At 39.8% G+C, this 21,625-nt stretch overlaps 1 protein-coding gene across 2 annotated transcripts in view; it reads right to left on the bottom strand.

Moving 5' to 3' along the window:
• Window positions 1-2,366: 2,366 nt before the first annotated feature.
• The window catches only part of LOC119737353 (rho GTPase-activating protein 44-like), a 42,672-nt gene continuing 23,413 nt past the window's right edge, over window positions 2,367-21,625 (bottom strand). Inside the window, exons 8-15 of one of the 2 annotated variants that reach the window (XM_038211644.1) lie at window positions 19,709-19,777; window positions 18,169-18,426; window positions 16,632-16,692; window positions 14,835-14,916; window positions 14,322-14,519; window positions 13,515-13,594; window positions 11,759-12,011; window positions 2,367-3,621 (exon numbers count right to left, since the gene is read on the bottom strand). In XM_038211644.1, coding sequence (XP_038067572.1) covers window positions 3,093-3,621; window positions 11,759-12,011; window positions 13,515-13,594; window positions 14,322-14,519; window positions 14,835-14,916; window positions 16,632-16,692; window positions 18,169-18,426; window positions 19,709-19,777 — 1,530 coding nt within the window. In that variant the 3' untranslated portion in view covers window positions 2,367-3,092. Of the gene's footprint in view, window positions 3,622-9,109; window positions 9,529-11,758; window positions 12,012-13,514; window positions 13,595-14,321; window positions 14,520-14,834; window positions 14,917-16,631; window positions 16,693-18,168; window positions 18,427-19,708; window positions 19,778-21,625 lie in introns of those variants that run through there. The other variant, XM_038211645.1, reaches the window with a different exon arrangement.

Below are 21,625 nucleotides of genomic sequence, written 5' to 3'. Positions count from 1 at the left end.
TTTTATGACCAAAGAAAAAAAAAATCAGGAATACTCTTAATTCTCAAATTTAGATAGGGAACTACAGCAATCAAAATTGACAATTAATTTCTTGGCAAATCAGGCACATTGGGGGGGGGGGGGAGGGGATAAGTTTACAGTTTTACAACCCAAATATAAGGGTCTTTTTTGTTAAACACCGCAGTTCCTGCCTGCATTGTGAATTAACCTTATTGATTTCCATAGTCTTACTATATATGAAGGAATATTATCAAAGAATGTCTATAGTTGGGCGTGCCCAACTGTGTTACTGCAGTTTGGACTGACCCAGCTATAGTTACAATAATTGAGATGTAACATTTGTAAGTTAAAAAGGGTAATCATGATATACACATGGATCTATTTTTGCACATTGTGTTCTAACAGCTAATACCGAAGGTTGCAGCTGCTTCGTTTGACACCAAACATCTGACTGATACTTTCCTGAAAATAAAACTTTTGAGAGAGTGGTGTATTTGTGCTATTGTGGGAATTGTTTGTTTGAATCTTTGAACAGGGTGTTCCCCCCAACATAGTTGTGCAAGCAGATATCCTTTAATTTCTCAAAAACTACTTAACATGAGTATTTCATCTTGATGGAGCATATTAATTATACTCTTGTGCATAATCAGTGAAAGTGCCATGGAAATCCGTTTTGCGCAAACCAGAGATCTAACAGGCTATGGGTTTTTCACCCATTCCAGTGGGATTTTACACAGTTAGTGATATCAGTGCATCAGATTGTCATGGGCCTTTTCACTCCAATGTAAATTAAGTTGTAAATCCCATCCCATTGGAATGGGTGAAAAACACACAGCCTTTTATAATCTGTTAGATCTCTGGTTTGCATGAACGGATTTCCAGGACATTTTTACTGAATACACACAAGAGTATAGTTAATATGCTCCATTAAGGTGAAATACTCATATTAAGTAGTTTTTGAGAAAATGAAGGATATCTGCTCGCACAACTTTTTTTTTTTTAGGACACCCTGTATTTATAACAAAATTAATAATTTAGAACTATCAAGTAAAATGGGAATGAAATTGGTACATGATTGAGATTATAACATAATTGGGTGCAACGGTGTTCGACTCGTGTGCTGTGATACATGGGTTCGGATCCTGACGGGGAACATGGTGCTTGTGCACTTGGGCAAGGCACTTTACTACGATTGCCTCTCTCCACCCGGGTGTAGTAAATGGGTACCTGGTAGGAAGAAATTCCTTCAATGCTTCAGTGCCGTAATGGCAGCCGTGCTAAAGCCAGGGTAATATTGGAGAGCCAGGAGCGTCACTTCGTGACGGACATTAGTGAAACACAAGAAGCCAATATTATTATAATAATTGCATTTCACACAGCGAATGCCTCAATACAACACTTTCTTTGGAATTTTATATGAAGTTGATGGAATTACCTTTACCAGGGGCTAACGTTTTATTTGTCTACAGTTATAAATCAAATCTACACAGGTCAATCGTACGTCATCCAGTCACGTGACAATCTCTGATGACGACTTTCCTTTTTCAATGTTCATCCCTTGTTACTTGTCACACGACTAGTCATTTGACCTGTGACTGATAAAATAGCGATTAAATCGATTACAACTTTGCATTTTTCCATGGAATTTAAGGAATGCTTATAATACTTAACCCTTTGTGTCATCAGCAGTATAACTCACATCAAGATTTTCAACAATATTTCATTCTTTAACTTTAAACTCGCATGAGTCTGCACATTTGGTACAAAAGGTATGTGCGATGGGAAACTTTTTTATCAACAACCATGCTCTTTTCATGACGCACAAATACTGTTCCAATTTTGTTTAAGTTTACATAATATGCTCATTAATTTACATTTAGTACATAAGGTGTTTTTCTATATCTCCCAAGCTAATCACTTAATTCAAAACTAATATAAAAAAATATGCCCATACAAGATATACAGTGTTTCCAGTACAACGCCACAGTAAATAATGGCCTATATACAAATCTAGATGCATAAACGCAGTACCAATTTTAAGTTCAAATTCCCACAGCCCAAATCTATTAATACACAAAAAAAAAGAAACAATCTCTAAGTACATTTGAAACAAATGGCGTCATTTATAAAGGCAATTGTATTATACTTTTGCACCAAAATGAACAATTTCATGGCATCTCAAAAATCATCATTTATGCACTGTGCCAAAAAATATCATCTTTCAAAAATTGGGGGAAAATGGAAATATTCTTGCTTTTACTTTATACAGCTTCTTTTTCCAAATTAACTGATACTCTCAAAGACGACATTAAACTTCCATTTTTTTTTTTCATTTTGCCACTCGGTGCGGAGTTAAATTTTTAAAAAAATGTAATTAAAAAATCATTCACAATTAAAGCCTATTTTGTGGACTTTTTTTTTTGAAAGGCTTGCCATACACACTGACTTTAAAATATTCAGATGATTATCAAAGCAGCAATCTTTATTGAATTTTTGGTCAAATCCGCCAACCACAATTTACAGGTCATTGTTGAGATGCTACCATGATTGTGGACAGGTTGCACGTACCAAAAGAGTAAGGTTTGCAACTCAAACTTAAAGGCATATAGGATCGTTTGCATTATCTCAAAAATAACCTACCAAATTATTATCATAAAACTTACTTAGCTTAAAGATCGTACTGGTATTAAACACCCCGTGAAATTATTCCGTCTGACTTGCTGTCATTCAGAAGAAGAAATGTGGGTGACTTCCTGAGATCAGTCAATTGACAGATGTTTGGAAATAATGAGTTCTATTGATGAAAGAGTGTTTAGTGATCAAACGATTGTTTTCTCGTGCGTAAAAAGTGTAATATGCCCTGAGCCTACACTTCAACAAGTTATGCTTTGACCATCATTCTTTGGATTTTGAATGGCGTTGTTAATGGAAATGAATAACATGCATGAAAAACAACTGATCCTATGTGCCTTTAAGAATGTGAGATGACACACATAATCCCACGCCAACATCTCAATTATGTTTCCAAATTGTGGTTGATAGATTAGCACATATCAGATATATTACAAAATGCGATATATATATATACATTTTTAAAACTGTGTGACTTCCTCCGGTATATCTTCGCTGTCGACACTCCCAATACGCTTTGGACTTTTCTGTGGTGGTGGGGGTGGTGGGGGCGATATAGTCGGCCGTGAAAGACTTGTGGATTTGGGTCGTAACGTTGGCGACGGCGGCACGTTATCGGTCGCCGACGAGATGGGCGGGGGCGAGCTCGTTGGACGAATCTCCCGTCCCTGGCTATTCTTTTTGGCGGGAACCGGCGGCCGGGCCGGCTTCTCCAAAATCGCCGGCTTCTCCGCTTTGACCGGTCTGTCCGGTTTCACAGGGGGTTTCTCCAGTTTGGAGGGTCTGTCTGGTCGCTCGGGGGTGACCCTCTCCGTGGAGTTGGTCGGCGTGTTGCCGTTGACGTTATTGACGCCGGGGTTGGATGTGGAAGGGGCTGGGGTATCTCTCGGTAGGGACGAGTAAGGTGAGGGAGTTGGCGACATGCTTGGAACCGGAGGAGCTGGGTTCTTCTTCACAGATTTGGGTCTGGGCAATGACGCTGACCTTATCCTGCAATATTAATAACCGACCAATGAATTTATCGATAGATTAATCAATATACCCAATTGTAAGCAAAGTTTTGTGCAATTTGCAACTCAATTACCCGGTCCTATCTGAAAATTGTTTCCCTTTTTTTTTCATCATCAGAGTTGCACTCAAGAAAACAGCAAGTCGAATCACAAGTCAGTCACTGGTCAAATCAACGGCAACACGGCATGAACATGCTTTTGTCGCGGTACACTTAGTATAGTACACGGCACTATTAAGCGCGTTGTATGACATACGATAAACATGGTAAAAATCTGTTTCACAAAGTGATGAAATAACTTTGGAACTGAATTTCTCAAAAACTAAGTAACTCAGATGCACACGGATTGCATACAATAAAGTTTAATCTCTAATTTAATAGCAAAAACGAAACAGCTTGAATTCTTACACAGGGAGTATATAGAATGAGCCTACAAAATAATGACCAACTTTAAATCGTTTTTTCTCGAAACACACAAAAATGTGATACGTCGGTTCAACCGATGAAATGATTGACTTATGATGACTTAAATGCAACTCTGCTCATACGAATCAATCACAGAACTCTGAAACAAAGCCAGCACATGTATACATGTTTTTCTTCACATGCCGAATTCACACAAGTGATAATTCATTCCTTGTTTTTTTCCTTTTCTTCTTTGAACCTCATTTGCATTACCAACATGGCCGAACGGACGATGGTATTAATATAGCCCTTGATCAATCGCCTTTAGCTGCCAAGCGACATGTCATTTGTTAATTAAACTTCCACAAGCAATTGCAGATGCATAACATATACCTTTCGCAATATGAAGCACTCATGAAATGCTGAAAAGATAGATTTTTACGCTGAAGACATCTTGCTTGTTAATAAACCACCACATATTGGCATGAGAAGCAGAAGGTAAAAAAGATGATTCAAAACAACGCCACCACATAGATCATTTGTTCTAATCAATCAATGGTGGCACATTATACTGTGATTTCAGGATAATATAATCTTGTTTTTCACAGCAAACCCACTGCAAAATGTTAGCCCTTACTCAAGCAAGCTTTCGTAAATCCTAAAAGACAAACCTCCTGTGAAGGAAACAACGGTAAATATTTTGAACATTAACAACTTTAAGTCCTTCACAGAGTAACTGTGGCAAGGCTTAATCTCCTTCAATCCTGCAAATTCCCCCGAAAACCTCCAGCAGCCAATTTCAGAAACCTTTACCCTATTGCAAAAGTCCACTTGCGCCACAACTTACTGCGTATTTTGCTGCAACATTTCAGTTATGACAATTTTACGAAAGTGTCACAGCGTTTAAGTCCACCACTTGCGCAACAAACTATGGCGTAACTTGCGCAATCACTTTAGGTGGCGTAAGTTGTGGCGTAGCGACTGAAAATGACCTATATTACCAGCAAATCATGATCGTCGTGGAGCCTGTTATTGTGCAACTTAGCAACGTTGATACAGCTTTGTGCTTGTAGTAAATGAATTGCGTATTTATTGTTGAGAGAGTTTTTAGAGTTGCCGCATGATTCTGAAGAAAGTCGGACAAAACTATGTTCAAAATGGCGGGCAGTTTGATGAGGTGATTCAATGAATGTTTCATGACAGAACAAAATCACACCCAAACAACCAAAGGAAATGCTGTTATTATCTGCGTCCAAAGATATTTAAATTATTTAAAACGTTGCACAGCTATGCCACGTTTCATGAAATCAGTCCTAAGTTTATTGCGCAGCTGCTCAAGTCCTGCACATGGCGTAAGTTGCGCACTGTTTTGTGAAATAGGCTGCCGGTGAATTTAGAAGGATCTAAAGCTAAAACTACAAAGTTTAGAGATTGTGATTGTACACGTGGGAAAGAATAAAAGTAAACAACTAATGCAGTCTTCAAACTGTCTGTACAAAAACAATTAACCAAAACAAAAACAATCATGAATTTAAAATGTGAAAATAATCCATATAAACTTATAAAGTGAATCCAAGTTCAACCTCAAGGCCACTTGGACAATCAATACTTGGACAATCTTAGCATAAGGCTGATGCTTGCTGAATGGGGAATGTGGCTGTCCAATGGTCTTACATGTAGATGAATCCTAAAAGGGGGTGTGTCATTTTCTGTGGTTGCTGATTGGCCGCTTCAGAAATCCAAAACAAACCCAAGAAAGAGTAAAGATAGAACAACGTATTTTTGGTGTGTAGTAAATCTTATATTGCATGGTGTTTTTGAAACTTTCCAGTAATGTGTCATGCACCAGTTGCCAGGCAGTTCCCAATGGTTCTAGAAATTATGAGTTAGTGCGTGTACAGAAAACCATATGTGGTTATGGAAACAAGCGGAACACACATGACAGCTACAATTTCTCCAAAATTCCAAGAAGTAATTATCAAACTAATGTAGCCCGAGCCTGTAATTTCAAAAGAAAATGCAAAGTTAGTCGCAGAATGCGAGAGTGCAATGTTAATTAAGCCAGCGGGTTCCTGTAATAGAACCCTGTGATAAAAATTATTTTTTTAGTAAAACCAGATATGTGCTAAAAATTAGATATGTGTCAGTATAGACCCAGTAACTGGGGCGCTAGAACTCCTGTTTTCACATTTTGTCTTTGGTCCGTACCAAAGACAAAATTCGAAAAAAAGGAGTCCTAGTGCCCCAGTTACTGTCTAGTGTCAGTACCGTGTGAGAAAAGAAGATAGATACAAAGCTGACAATAAAGACTTTTTAAAAGCCCAAATTTGATATCAATCGTGAAAAAAAACACACACAACACATCGTGTCTTTTGGGCTTAACTGATCTTTTGTAATGAGAACAAAAGAACACGCTGATGTTCTTGTAGTGATTGTTAGCGGTGGCACAGAAACTGATGAAGTGGTACATTGGTTAGTGTGTGAAGTACAGTGTTTGAGTCAAGTCCTTTTCCAAGTCCAGCAAGTAAATCAAAATCAAACACGGTACAAAAGTAATTATAAATCCTGGGGGGAACAAAAACAAGACTGTGGGACCTGCGAACTTGGGCTTTTTATTGGTAGTAAACCGAGAGTTCAGAGAAAATAAAACAGAAGGCCGTAAATGTCGATGATTTTTCAAAGGGCAATTCTTGCGTGAAGTCATGTCAGTAACAGCGCTCTCATGAGCTCAGCTAATAAACCTGAACATGTATTTTTACAATCTTATACATCCAGTGGCGCACCCAAGGGGGGGGGGGGGGACACCCCCCCCCCCCCCCGAGGTTTTCATTTTTTTTCTTTTTTTGTCAAATTTTTTTTTAATCCCACGATTTGACTGCGGTGTTATGTATGTGGCCTTTTTTCGAGTAGTATAATAAGGGTGTAAATGGCGCCACCAACGTCAAAATAGTCCCCCCCAAAAAAAAAATTTTTTTTTTTTTGCGGCCAAAAATGTTGGGCAACTTTTTTTGAAAAAATACAAATTTCAAAAAAAAAATTGTGCCCCACCAAGCTAAATCCTGGGTGCGCCACTGTATACATCTAGTAATGGTCAAGGAGATTACAGACTAGGAGTTTTGGATCATTTCTGTGAATCATTAATTAGATACATGGTTAATTGGCTCTGTCACGGACATTACACTTCCCTTAATGAAGCTGGAATTGCCAATAGGGACTTTTGCAAATATTTCTTCATTTATTCCAAAAGTTGAGTGTCTTAACACTCATTTTCCTACTCATTCAAAGTACCGAGCAATCAGCGCAGCTGAAATCCTCTTATAGTCACTGCCTCATACTTAGGGACTTGGAAAAGGACCGGACCACCGTTACTGCTGGACTACCTTGTTCATGCATCATCCTTAAGCTTATGGAAGCTACTATGCACTCTCCGCAGGCTAGTTTTAGGGGGGACTTTCGGAGGTGCCCGGACACCCCTTTCCACTCTCTATGGACAACAATACTTGGACAATCTTAGCATAAGGCTGATGCTTGCTGAATGGGGAATGTGGCTGTCCAATGGTCTTACATGTAGATGAATCCTAAAAGGGGGTGTGTCATTTTCTGTGGTTGCTGATTGGCTGCTTCAGAAATCCAAAACAAACCCAAGAAAGAGTAAAGATAGAACAACGTATTTTTGGTGTGTATTAAATCTTATATTGCATGTTGTTTTTGAAACTTTCCAGTGATGTGTCATGCCCCAGTCGCCAGGCAGTTCCCAATGGTTCTAGAAATTATGAGTTAGTGTGTGTACAGAAAACCATATGTGGTTATGGAAACAAGCGGAACACACATGACAGCTACAATTTCTCCAAAATTCCAAGAAGTAATTATCAAACTAATGTAGCCCGAGCCTGTAATTTCAAAAGAAAATGCAAAGTTAGTCGCAGAATGCGAGAGTGCAACGTTAATTAAGCCAGCAGGTTCCTGTAATAGTGTCATGTGATAAAAATTCTTTTTTTAGTAAAGCCAGATATGTTATAAAAATTAGATATGTGTCAGTATAGTCCCAGTAACTGGGGCGCTAGAACTCCTGTTTTCACATTTTGTCTTTGGTCCGTACCAAAGACAAAATTCGAAAAAAAGGAGTCCTAGTGCCCCAGTTACTGTCTAGTGTCAGTACCGTGTGAGAAAAGAAGATAGATACAAAGCTGACAATAAAGACTTTTTAAAAGCCCAAATTTGATATCAATCGTGAAAAAAAACACACACACAACACATCGTGTCTTTTAGGCTCAAGTGCTCTTTTGTAATGAGAACAAAAGAACATGTTCATGTTCTTGTAGTGATTGTTAGCGGTGGCACAGAAACTGATGAAGTGGTACATTGGTTAGTGTGTGAAGTACAGTGTTCGAGTCAAGTCCTTTTCCAAGTCCAGCAAGTAAATGAAAATCAAACACGGTACAAAAGTAATTATAAATTCTGGGGGGAACAAAAATCAAGACTGTGGGATCTGCGAACTTGGGCTTTTTATCGGTAGTAAACCGAGAGTTCAGAGAAAATAAAACAGAAGGCTGTAAATGTCGATGATTATTCAAAGGGCAATTCTTGTGTGAAGTCATGTCAGTAACAGCGCTCTCATGAGCTCAGTGAATAAACCTGAACATGTATTTTTAAAATCGTATACATCCAGTGGCGCACCCAAGGGGGACACACCCCCCCCCCCCCCAGGTTGTCATTTTTTTTATTTTTTTGTCAATTTTTTGTTTAATCCCACGATTTGTCTGCGGTGTTATGTATGTGGCCTTTTTCTCGAGTAGTGTAATAGGGGTGTAAATGGTGCCACCAACGTCAAAATAGTCCGTTCTCCCCCCCCCCCCCCCAAAAAAAAAACACTTTTTTTTTTTTTTGCGGCCAAAGATTTTGGGCAACTTTTTTTGAAAAAATACATATTTCTAAAAAAAAATTGTGCCCCCCCCCAAGCTAAATCCTGGGTGCGCCACTGTATACATCTAGTGATGGTCAAGGAGATTACAGACTAGGAGTTTTGGATCATTTCTGTGAATCATTAATTAGATATCATGATTAATTGGCTCTGTCACGGACATTACACTTCCCTTCACGAAGCTGGAATTGCCAATAGGGACTTTTGCAAATATGTCTTCATTTCTTCCAAAAGTTGAGTGTCTTAACACTCATTTTCCTACTCATGCAAAGTACCGAGCAATCAGCGCAGCTGAAATCCTCTTATAGTCACTGCCTCATACTTAGGGACTTGGAAAAGGACCGGACCACCGTTACTGCTGGACTACCTTGTTCATGCATCATCCTTAAGCTTATGGAAGCTACTATGCACTCTCCGCAGGCTAGTTTTAGGGGGGACTTTCGGAGGTACCCGGACACCCCTTTCCAGGGACCGAGTCCTTTCTAATCCCCCCAGCTCAATGCCTGGCGGGGCCGGGGCTCGCCGTTTCATGTGCTTCTGGCTCAGGGGCGAGGGCGATTTGCTACAGGCGTGAGGGGAAAAGACCACAAAATATTATGTGCCAAAGAATTTCTCCAGCTGCTTCCGAAACCAGTGTTCAGAGCTATGGCTACGTCTATCGTCAGCATGTGCCCATCTAAATGTAACTGTTGAAGACCCATGGCTCTAGACGAGCGACTGGACGGGGCCTAAGATTAATTTGTAGATTTTTTGGCAATAATGCAGCAATAATGAGATCACATTTCGACAATTAATTATGTGTAGCACATGTCGGCCTTAAATGGTTTTCACTAGTGACTACAAGCTGATATATTAGAATCAACACTACTAATACGCAACGTTTTACTTAGGGGTAAAAAAAAATTGTGTGTTTACGGTAACACAATCTACCTTGGGGGTTTTTAAGGCCGAACTGCTGACCTCAATATTTTTGGCCAAAAAATTTAAATGATGTATTTTTATTTTTTTTTAAATGTCTTCTCTGTGCAAGAATTTTGTGCCTTACTTGTCAATTAAACAATTCAACAGGTTCGTTGATCAAAATACTGTTAAACGTACGTATAAAGTAAGTAAAAAAGACGAACAAACATTAAAAAAAGTACAAAATGAAATTATTTCCTAACTACCTACCTGGATAATTTTTAGGGCGTTACCGTAAACACACAATTTGTTTTTCTCAGCTTTATCTACATTTGCATTTGCAATGTATTATGAAAAATTCTAAACTAGTTTTTACAACTTTCTTAAAAAATAGCTCTGAGCTTATGCCTTTCACTTGTGAGACTAAGACATATTGATTGTATTCGCTGTACAATTTTTTTTGCAGAAAGAAATAGGAAAGAGGTACGTAGCGCAGAACATTTCACCTGCATTTCAATCAAAGCATTTTAAGAACCTACGTTTGTCTCTGCAAAAAAAATCTAATTCTTAGCCGGAGTGGCACAAGTCTGTGTTAAATCTTGTATTTTATTTGGTGTTTTGGGGGGTTTTTCAACAAAAATCACAGCTGATTGAGGACTTCGTCCAAACATTGATGAAAATCTGTCCTCTACATACATGTTTGATGCAATCTAATCCCACATAACCAAAATAATTAGAACTAATTTTTGAAAAAGAGGTTAGCATTTTTCCCCCCAATTTTGAAGACAAAATTCTCCATCTCATCAATTTTTCCGCTGTTTAAAATCTGAAATAACACAATAAGGGCTGTTCAACGATAAGGCATCATTGTTGATTTGACTGAACCCCCCCCCCCCCCCCCCCCCCCCAGTTATAGAGTTCTCAATAAAACATATTTAATCACAGATCTTTTGAGATAAAAAAGTAAATTCAATGTTTTCACTATGGAAATGAAAATAAAATGAATACAAAATTTAGTGAAATTTTTTTTGAAATTGTAACTTCAGTCGCGTCAGATGCCTCTTAAAAACAACATAACAATACATTTCAATGTCACAAATTTCAAAATTCTCAAACATAGATTTTTTTCTTGGCGTTCAGATAAAAAGAGATATGCTTTCAATGTAAACCTGGCTGTAACTTTTGTAGTTTGCTCAGTTTAATTCAAAGCAGTGATAACCCTTCCAAGAACATGGTAGCAACATTCAATGCCAAAATAAAGGTTTTTGTAAGCAACTGCACACAACAGTACAATGGTTTATACAACATGGCTCTCATCTTTCTACAAACTATTGCCGCAGCATGCAAATTGCCATTTGTATGAAGTTAAAAGTCTGCAGGTAAGAACAATAAAAAAATGTAGTTATAAAAATGGTGTTAATAATCCTAACATTGAATTACAAACGTGCCCAAAAGTGTGCATGGGTTAGTCAGTCGAAGTTCAAGGGAGCTGAAAGACATCTGGGAGCCTCATTTTTACGAAAGTTTTTATTCCGCAACAATAACATGCCTCGGCCATAACCCTTTGGCATATGTTTGAAAGGAACCTTCCTGTTCCCTCCCAAATCCTTCAATGTGTAGCAAACAGTAGCACTTTCTTGCACTTTACCTTTCAAGGGGCATCAAGCACCATGTAATGTAATTGTGACTGGACTTGACCCTTCCCAATCCTTCAAAATCCTCCAAAACCATTTGGTGGATTTTGTAGGGTCTGTGGGGGTTAGGTGTACACAGAGGCATGCACTATATCAAGATGTCTTTAAGTTTCCCTTTTCATCCATCACTTTTGTTAAGAACAAATCCGAGGAGAAAATTACAAAAAGAAAGCACCAAAGAAATGACTGCATACTAACTTGTCGGTTAAGTGGTGCGTTAGCGGTGCCACGGTGGTTTCAGACTGCGGCGAGGTCGGCCCCGGCGCTGGACTGTGCTGGACAGGACTGGATTGCACCTGTGTGTCCGTGACGTCCGGACTGGGCTGGGAATTAGTGTCAGCCGGTGCGGGGGTAACGGAGACAGCGGGGAAACCGTCGGTCGCGTCCACGCCCGACTGAGTTGTCTCCGAGAATGAGTTGTTTTTTGAGCTTGTGATTGCGAAAGTAATTTCTGAAGGAACGAGAGGAGAAAGTTCGGGGTCAAATGTAGAAGGGTGCCTTTTTCGAAAAGTGGTTGAGTTATGGGTTCCGTGCACAAGTACCCCCTCAACCGTTACAAAGGGAGAGTTGGGGGAGACCACTGGGAGAGACATTGGAACGTATTACCGACAACGCTCGACGCTCACGCGAAGACGCTTCTGCTTTGTGCACATTCAGGATAAAACTAGTCATGCGTACTTTGCGTTATACGGTGCAAAACTGTGCGCGGTGTGTCCTGTCCACTGGGCTCTCAATACTGGTAAAAAAGCGCCCTCTCTTGTTTGTGCGCGGATTCGATACTGTCAAAATGTAAATGTGCATATGCAGTATTGCAGTATAAAGATAGGACTTGACACCTCAAGAGGTATTCTTTCATTTTTTTAAAAGAAATTCACCAATCAAAAGATAAGAAGTGAAAATTGTTTAGTTGGCTTAGTTTTCCTGTTGCCACGATGATGGTGAAAACATGCAGTGTGTCAGTGCCAGATATGTCACTCACATAGGGGAGAACGCCTAATTAAGCAGACGGTAACTGGAGGTTTAACCTGAGGTTTTACAAAGTTTTACTGGGTTCAACCTCGAGTTACTGCTGGTTTAATTTTGCATTCTTTCCTTACTGACGTTCAGAGCTTAACCTAATAACAAAGTCCATCACAACTCATCCAGTCTCAAGTCAAGTGACAAGCTACTTCAATGAACTGTGCCAAGGGCGCTGCTTTGCTGTTATGACTTGACATGTGACTGACTTGTGACTGACTTTTAATTTCAATAGTGATTGACTTGTGACTGACTTCTGACTGACCTCTGATTGATTTCTGACTGACTTGTGACTGACATCTGATTGACTTCTGACTAACTTGTTATTAACTTCTGACTGACTAGTGATTTGACTTTTGATTGACTTCGACTGACTTGTGACCGACTTCTGATTGACTTGTGACTGACTTCTGATTGATTTCTGATTGACTTGTGACTAACTTCTGACTGACTTCTGATTGACTTCTGATTGACTTGTGACTGACTTGTGACTGACTTGTGACTGACTTGTGACCGACTTGTGACTGACTAGTGACTGACTTCTGACTTACTTCTGACTGACTTCTGATTGACTTCTGATTGACTTGTGACTGACTTGTGACCGACTTGTGACTGACTTGTGACCGACTTGTGACTGACTAGTGACTGACTTATGACTTACTTCTGACTGACTTCTGACTGACTTCTGACTGACTTGTTATTGACTTGTGACTGAATTGTGTTTTAACTTTTGATTGACTTCCACTGACTTCTGATCGACTTCTGACTGATCTATGACTAACTTGTGACTGACTCATGATTTGACCAGTGATTTACTTGGTTAAGACTCTGCTTGACAACTGCAGTGTCGACCACAAGGTTTTCTCCTGAAACACACTTATCAACAGTCAGGAACTCCACAACTTTAAACAGTCAAAATTTTGGAAACGATTCTTACCTTCTGGGAAGAACCAGTCTGCATAATTGATGAAATACTCGATGATGGTGGCAGACACGCCTGTGCTTGTCATCGACAAACTGAAAGAAAAAAAGGAACCACACCGGAAATTGATTAAGTGTACTGATCAACTTTTGGAGAGAACAAAGTTGTATTTGAGCTGAAGTGATTTTAACCTCTAACCACATCAGACTATTACATAAACCATAAGGATCCTTAGGCCAAAAAAAAAGGTTCTGGCTTCTGGTATGCGCACGCGTCGCCATAGCCATGCGCGTCGGCAAAATTTTTAAAAAAAAATTTTCAATGTAAGATGATGTCTCAAACCCGCCAAACTCACTGGTTCAACTGGAATCCTGCTGCTGCACAATTTTAACGTGTTTTTAGATAGGGTTACAATTGAGTATAAGCTTTATGAGGCCTTTCTGGGCTCCCACAGAATAGTCGGGCACCATTTGCAGACAGTGTTGTATTTTTGTGATTGTGTGTGTGGAAGCCAGACATGTGTGTTGAAGCGATGGTCGTGTATCTTGAACCTGTAAACGCTTTTTAATTAGCGCAATATGTAAGAGAGCAGACTAATGACCAGCCTGGCAGCACAGGCACGATGTCGATGTCGCTGTATGGTCTGACGTTACCTTTTTCTCTGATTTTTGTCTTGACTATCCAAATTTCCCGAAGAATGTTCGTGTCGGTCAGTGTTCGTGTGAAGCCGCAGAAGAAGGGTTAATTAATCAGTCAAGGAAAAATCAGAGACACCTGTTGATTTTAATTTTAAAATTTTTTATTTTAGAAGCATTCACTCACCCTCCATCTTCCTCAGACCATAAGAGGTTGGGCCCGACCACCAGCGAAAGATTGCTTGCGTTCATCTTGTTGTACTCGCTCCTCTTGGCAACATTGCTCAGGAACTTGATGAGGTACCTGAAGTTGTTGTAGTTGGGTTTCGGGATTTTCTTGGCCACGGTCCACAGAGCTTGCAGCTTCTGGTCCTTGTCTTTGATTCTGGAATTAAACCAACAAAAATTTTCAAGATACTATAGGTTTCCACGGCTATTTTTTCAAAAGATTATCATTCAAATTGCCTGATTCGAATATTCAAATTAAAACGGAAAACATTCCAATATGAAAAGAATTAAAAAGAATTAATTCCAAACTACGAATCGCAGATTTGACTCGCTGAGGAATCTTAAATTCAACAACTTCAAGATGATTTTCCTCACAGGTTTAAAATTACAACTGTGAGAGGTAGACCACAAGGAAACTAAAACTACTCGCCACATAAACAGTTTAAAAAACATCTCATGTCTAGTTGCTTACGACATTGTCTGGATAAATTCCGGATACAGAGCAAATGTGAGCAAGGGTTCTGGGAGCTCCCTCAGATACTGCTTCAAGACACCTGCAACAATCAAGAGACAATCGTCAATGATTGAACCAAATTTAACATTACATTAGTATGAAAACGACACCTTTATGCAAAGAGTGATGAGTGTGAATGAGAAGAAATTGATGTACCGGTAGGTTTGAGGGGAAGTAGTGAGAATTACTACCTCCCAACGCGAAGCAGAGGGAGGTAGTCAAGCTGACCTACACCGAGGGACCAGTAATTCCAACTATTTTTCCAGAAATAAACCATGCCGTATTTGTTTTACTACACCTCATAAATAATTTAGTAGCCTCACTACCTTTTTAGTAGCTTCACTGCCTTATCGATAACGGCCTTCCTAGATTTTGCATCTTTATTCAGCACCAAAAAAAAATATTCAAGGTCTTCGTCAGTCATTGAAATAGGATGGCGCGTATTATTTTTACTTCCCGGACGCACGGCGGAATCGGCCAATGACATACTCCAAGTTGATCATGAATATTGATGAGGTGTAGTAATTCAAACTAATGTCTGCCAAGGGCAAAACGAATACCAATTGAAAATTGCTACAAACTTTCCCAATGATAAACTGTAAGTCAAAAAGACTGGTGCTGTACTTGTTAAAATTGTATACTTAATACCCCAGCTTGGTCAGTTACATATAGACGAATCCAGGCACCTGTTGGCCAATTTCATGGATCTGCTAAGCACAAAAATTTGCTTAGCACAAAAAAACCTCTGGCTCAGTAAAAGCAGGTTACCAGCCAAAACTTTATGTGATTTTCATGCTAAGCAAACAACAGTTGAGTACCAATCACAAGCAATATACATCACATGGAAATTTGGTTGGTAATCCTGTTTTTGCCAAGACAGACTTTTCATGCTAAGCAAATTTTTGTGCTTAGCAGCTCCAGGAAATTGCTTAGCACAAAAAAAACTCTGGCTCAGTAAAAGCAGGTTACCAGCCAAAACTCCATGTGATTTTCATGCTAAGCAAACAACAGCTGAATACCAATCACAAGCAATATACATCACATGACCATTTGGTGGGTAATCCTGTTTTTGCCAAGGAAGACTTTTCATGCTAAGCAAAATTTTTGTGCTTAGCAGCTCCAGGAAATTGCTTAGCACAAAAAAAACTCTGGCTCAGTAAAAGCAGGTTACCAGCCAAAACTCCACGTGATTTTCATGCTAAGCAAACAACAGCTGAATACCAATCACAAGCAATATACATCACATGGACATTTGGTTGGTAATCCTGTTTTTGCCAAGACAGACTTTTCATGCTAAGCAAATTTCTGTGCTTAGCGGCTCCAGGAAATTGGCCTCTGATCACTGTAGACTCACAGAGGCCCCCTTCAATGGTGGAACCATTGTGCTAGCTATTGTACAAAAGCAACTGCTCCATGACTGATTATCTGAACAATGGGCTCCGTGCGCTAAGAAAAGAGGGAGCCCTTTTACCTAGCAACGACGTCCCATGGGCGGGACATTTAGCTGGTTGACGCACGTACACCAGGGGATTTGTACTATGTACACGCAGTGGTACATGATACGGCCGCGCGTCGCGGCAAAATTGCAGTCAGGCAAGATGGCGTCGGTCGGTCCCCCCCCCCCCCCAACTGTGCTTTCTTTGCCGGTGAGGGGGTACCTGTGAACCGAGCGGATAGCTGGCATGATAGTCTCGCCACTGTAGGGGACCGTGGTGATAGAAGCGATGGCATGCCCCAAGGTACAAATGCACTAACCTGCTGCTGCGTGTTCTACACCAAATTCCATGTCTAGTTCAACATTTGTATCTAGTGCTGCCTGCAAAAAAAGAGACAAACAGAATACTGCTATGAAATTTACACAAATGCAAGTATCATTAACACACAACCCTTGGACCTTTTGGCTAGGATGCATCCTCAATCCTACAAATTCCTCCAACTGCCTCCATGCATCAATCCTCAAAAATCATCTACTACTTCTCCAATTTGTTCAGTGGGTGGGTGACCTCAGTCCTTCAAAATCCACCAACTCACTTTTTAACACATTAAAGCAGTGATGTCAGATCCTTTAAAACTACGCGATCCTATTTCTATGCACTCGCATTGAATTTTCGTTTGAGAACGCGCGCGGGTTGCAAGCGCTACCTGCATGGATTATGGAGGATTGAGGATACAGATGTTATCAAGCAGCAGTGCGGATGGCATCCAGTATAATATAATCCTCAATTACATGTATGCATGGCTCAACATAAACGAAGCAGGGTACAGTTTAAGACCGGGACACAATGCAAATAAATGGCACACAGCCTCAATCCTCTAAAATCCTCTTAAACGGTCCTCCGCAATCCTTCACAATGCATAAAATAAAACGGGACATTCAGGGTAGTTTAAATTTCAAGAAGTATCACGCATCGACAACATTTCCATCAGATTTGTATACGAATTGCTGTAGAAGTCGCTTGTAAGAAAAACAAATTCACGAGCTTGCTTGGTTGGAACTCAAACTCACAATCTTCTGTTTACTTTTTCAGATATCTAAACCCCGAGACAAGATAGGTTTGCGGTAGCACCATGTGAATAAATCTCTTTTGTGAGTATGTGTGGTTCTGAAAAGAACCGGAGCAGAACCACTCATACTCACAAAAGAGATTTATTCACATGGTGCTACCGCAAACTTATCTTGTCTCAGTATCTTTCCACCATGCAAACCTTCAAATCTCATATCTAAACCCCTCAACAATAGGCCTGGGCGAATAGTGGATTTTTCAACTTGAGATATCGCAAAGAAATTACTCGCGAGCAATCAAGTACTTGCGAGCAGTTAACCGAATTCCCATAAAAGGACAAATGACATACACGTTAGTACGACATGAAGTAATTTACAAGCAAATAGCGTGCAAGTCACGCCACATTCTTCAGCGCTGAGATATCCTTACTGTGCGACTTTTTGGGTAACTTCCTTTTGGCTTTGGTTTGAGGTTTTTTGGACGAAAAGAAATCCTAGGGAGAGAGAGGTGGAGGAGTGATTCCCTGTTTGCAGGGGACGTACTAAGTCATGAACCCTAAACCCTAAATTGCTACTCGCGAGTACCTGCTGCTACTCGCGCCAGGATGAGTACTCGAGTAGATGAAAAACCACAAGTAGACCGAGTAGCATAAACTACTCGTGAGTACTCGAGTGATCAAAATACTCGCCCAGCGGTACTCAACAACCTTACTTGTTGGGACGGATATCCCCTTATTCCCCCCCCCCCCCAACAAAAAAATACTCAATCAGAAGTGTTTGTCAACTTACCCTGATCATCTTGACCTTGGAGGCGCTACCAGCAATCCTGAATATCCCCTCCTCGTCCATGCCCAGCTCCATGATCCAACAGATGCAGATCTCCAGCGGCGAGGCGATCTCCCTGCCCTGAATCCTCAGGTGGTCCTCCAGGGCCAGGCCGAAGACACCCTGGGTGGGGGCCTCCGACAGGTTGTCCTTGAGTTCGGGGATCAGCTTCTCCAGACGGCATAGGACGCTGCGGTGGTACTGGGCTTGACATTCTACCATCTAATAATAATAATAATGATAACTAGATTTATATAGCGCCAAATTACCAAAGGATGCAAGGCGCTAGAAGGGAACAATACATGTATATGAAAGGATGAGGAAAACCAGCTACTGTTTGGGGAAGAGGTGGGTCTTGAGTCCTTTCTTGAAGGATAGAACAGAATCAGTGTTTCTGATGGAGACAGGCAGTGCATTCCATAAGCGGGAGGCAGCAACGGAAAATGCTCTCTATCACCGGATTTTTTTCAAGACTTGTCAACCACAAGGGATAAAGCATCAAAACTACGAAGAGAGTATGAACATTCATGGATTGTAAGGAGAGATGATAGGTAGTTAGGAGCACGGTGATTTAGAGAATTGTAGGCATGGACAAGTGTGCGGAATTCAATGCGCTAGCCACAAAATAAAAAACACTGTGGGTTAGGCAAAGTGAAAACAAAAACAAAAACAAAGCGGCCCTTTGTTTTCCCCCTGGATGGCAGATTTTCAAAGATGGAGGATGGAATCTTCCATTTTCTAGACTCTTTTGCTGATACTTTTGTGTCGAAAGGAGCCGCCACCCTTTCCATCTGATTTGAACTTGTATTCATAGCTATCATTTTGCTGGGAACAAATATATATTGCAAATGTAAAAATATTTTTAAATTTTTTTTAAATGAGGCGGCGGCTGAAGAAAAGGACATGAGCACAGACGAGACTTGGCCTTATCAACCCTTACGGAGGGGGCCTACCGTGTTTATCACATTGGACTTGTGTGCAAACACTGTTTGGGTTCAATCACTGATAAGAACATAATGTGTTTGTGTTCTTAGGCAAGACACTTTACTATGATTGCAACTCTTGACACAGCAACGGAAATGGGTGCTTGTGAGGGTAAAGAACCCCCCTCTCCCAACTCTTTTAGGGTTAAATACAAATGTGTATTAACCCTAACTCCCTAGCGTCTTTTACTAGGAACTGGACCAAGTCCATCAATCACTGTGTGTCCAATACGAAACTGTTTATGGCATAATGGAATCCACCACTGATGCACTGGTTGACATTCATGGACTTGCTACACATGGCTTTTATCACAATAGCAGTACAGGAAGCTAGGCAAAATCAATCGGATACTCCTAGCATTGCTTCAGGCCATTAGGCCCAAGTCCATCATACTCCATCAATATTTAGTCACGCCAGGCCTCCTGGACCAAGTCCCCCAAAATCCACCAAAATGGGGTGATGGATTTTGATGGAGTTGGGGTGGTTAGGGTTAATTGATGGACAAAGCTGATGAACTCACGTCAACAAGGCATCTTGCCAGCATGCTGTCCTTGGACACTAAACTCATCATCTCGGTAGCCAAGGAATCCTGCCAAGAAGGAAATAAAGAGGTTTATTTATTTCGTTGCATTTTTCTTAAATCATTTTCATAGTGTATGATGTAAGCACACCAAGATCATGCAAGTGCAACACATGAAGTTTCACAAAAAAGTATTCGCAAAGTTGGAAAACCAACATTAAAAAAAGATTTATGCACCAAAAATAGAACACGTAAGGGTAATGATTTTTACAAGTATTGAATATTTGGGGTTTTTTTTTCGTAGATAGATAAATTAAACCTGCAATGCTAAAGATTCTTTTGTATATCGCACATCAACAGATGGTGATGGACAGCATACATGTATGGGCAATTTAAGAGCTTTTAAGAACTCAGTGAATAAAAAAAAAATGTATTTCTCAACTTTTATACATCAGTCATCCAGTTATGGTCAAGGGAGATTACAGACTAGGAGTTTGGGATCATTTCTCTTTGAAACATTAATTAGATATCCTGGTTAATTGGCTCTGTCACAGACATTGCCCATATACGTGATGGAATACTGACCATAATTTTTGATCAAAAAATAGTCAATATCAATTTCAAATTAGAACACACCTTTAAGTTAAATAAATAAGTCATTTTGGGACGTGTGTTTAAAACAAGCACGCTCTGTCCTATCAGTTTACATGTACATTCAGTTTCATTTTGCATTTATCACTCCGACCATCTGCCATGGTTTGTACTGGTCTATGTCCCGATAAGCCTGTAACAAAACATGTCCATGTTTACTTCATACTTCCATTAATACATCGATATATTTAAGCCATAGATAAGTACACATGTAAGATTGCAATGTTGATCTTGGTTTTGTTTCCTTATATTGGAGTAATCCTTAATGTGGTATGTACGAATATGTACCAAGAGCAAGAACCGTACAAAGTGACATTAAAATAACCAGTGAACATCAGGAAAACTGGTCAGACAGAAAACTGTGAAATCAACACACCCCCCAAAATAACAATTTAAAAAAAAATTTAAAATTTAAAATACTGCAAGTTAAACTTGCACACTCCCCCGGCATGCTAGCAGTATTTACACAGTCAGTAAGCACACTTTTATGTTGACCTAACATTCAACAATGTTACAATTCAACAATGACCTCATTTGACCCCTACATGACCTTTGACCTCAAATGTATCAGGTCATCTGAAGTCCCCCCCACCCAAAGATTATCGTCACCAAGTTTAGTTGAGATTGAAGTCTCGACTTTTCATATGACAGCACTAAACAGTTAACCTAACCAAAATGGTAACACACGGACACACACCCAGGAATATACAGGGTGAGTCCACAAAAGCGGAACCCAAACCCCAAATAATATATTTCATATATATAAAAATATGTAGCACCAAAAATAATAATGACTGGAAAGCCAATTTCGTAAGCTACTTTTAGATGAAAAAATTACTGAAATTGCTCAATCCGTTCAAAGAATATCACCATTTAAACGCAATGACCCTAAAACCTGTCTTGTCAACAACAAAAAATTATTGTGTGTTTTGACTGTTTGGAACAACAAAGAAAATGACACAGAATACTTGTTTCAACAACTGTCACCAACTGTAGTACACAATATTTTGATTAACAACCCTAGTTAGGCAAACAATATGATTTATAAAATCTACTTTTTGAAAAGACGGGCCTTCAAAAGGATTTTGTTGCATATTGTTAAGATTTTATTGCAGGTGATGTTTGAAGGCAATTGTGACAACGATTCTTGAAATCGCATTTTTTTGGACAAGACAGGTTTTAGGGTCATTGTGTTTAAATGGTGATATTCTTTAAACGGATTGACCAATTTCAGTTATTTTTTCATCTAAAAGTAGCTTATGTAAT

This window comes from Patiria miniata, unplaced genomic scaffold (genome assembly GCF_015706575.1).
Source record: "Patiria miniata isolate m_02_andy unplaced genomic scaffold, ASM1570657v1 HiC_scaffold_3, whole genome shotgun sequence".
Classification (NCBI taxonomy): domain Eukaryota; kingdom Metazoa; phylum Echinodermata; class Asteroidea; order Valvatida; family Asterinidae; genus Patiria; species Patiria miniata.
This window is presented reverse-complemented; position numbering and strand designations above follow the sequence as displayed.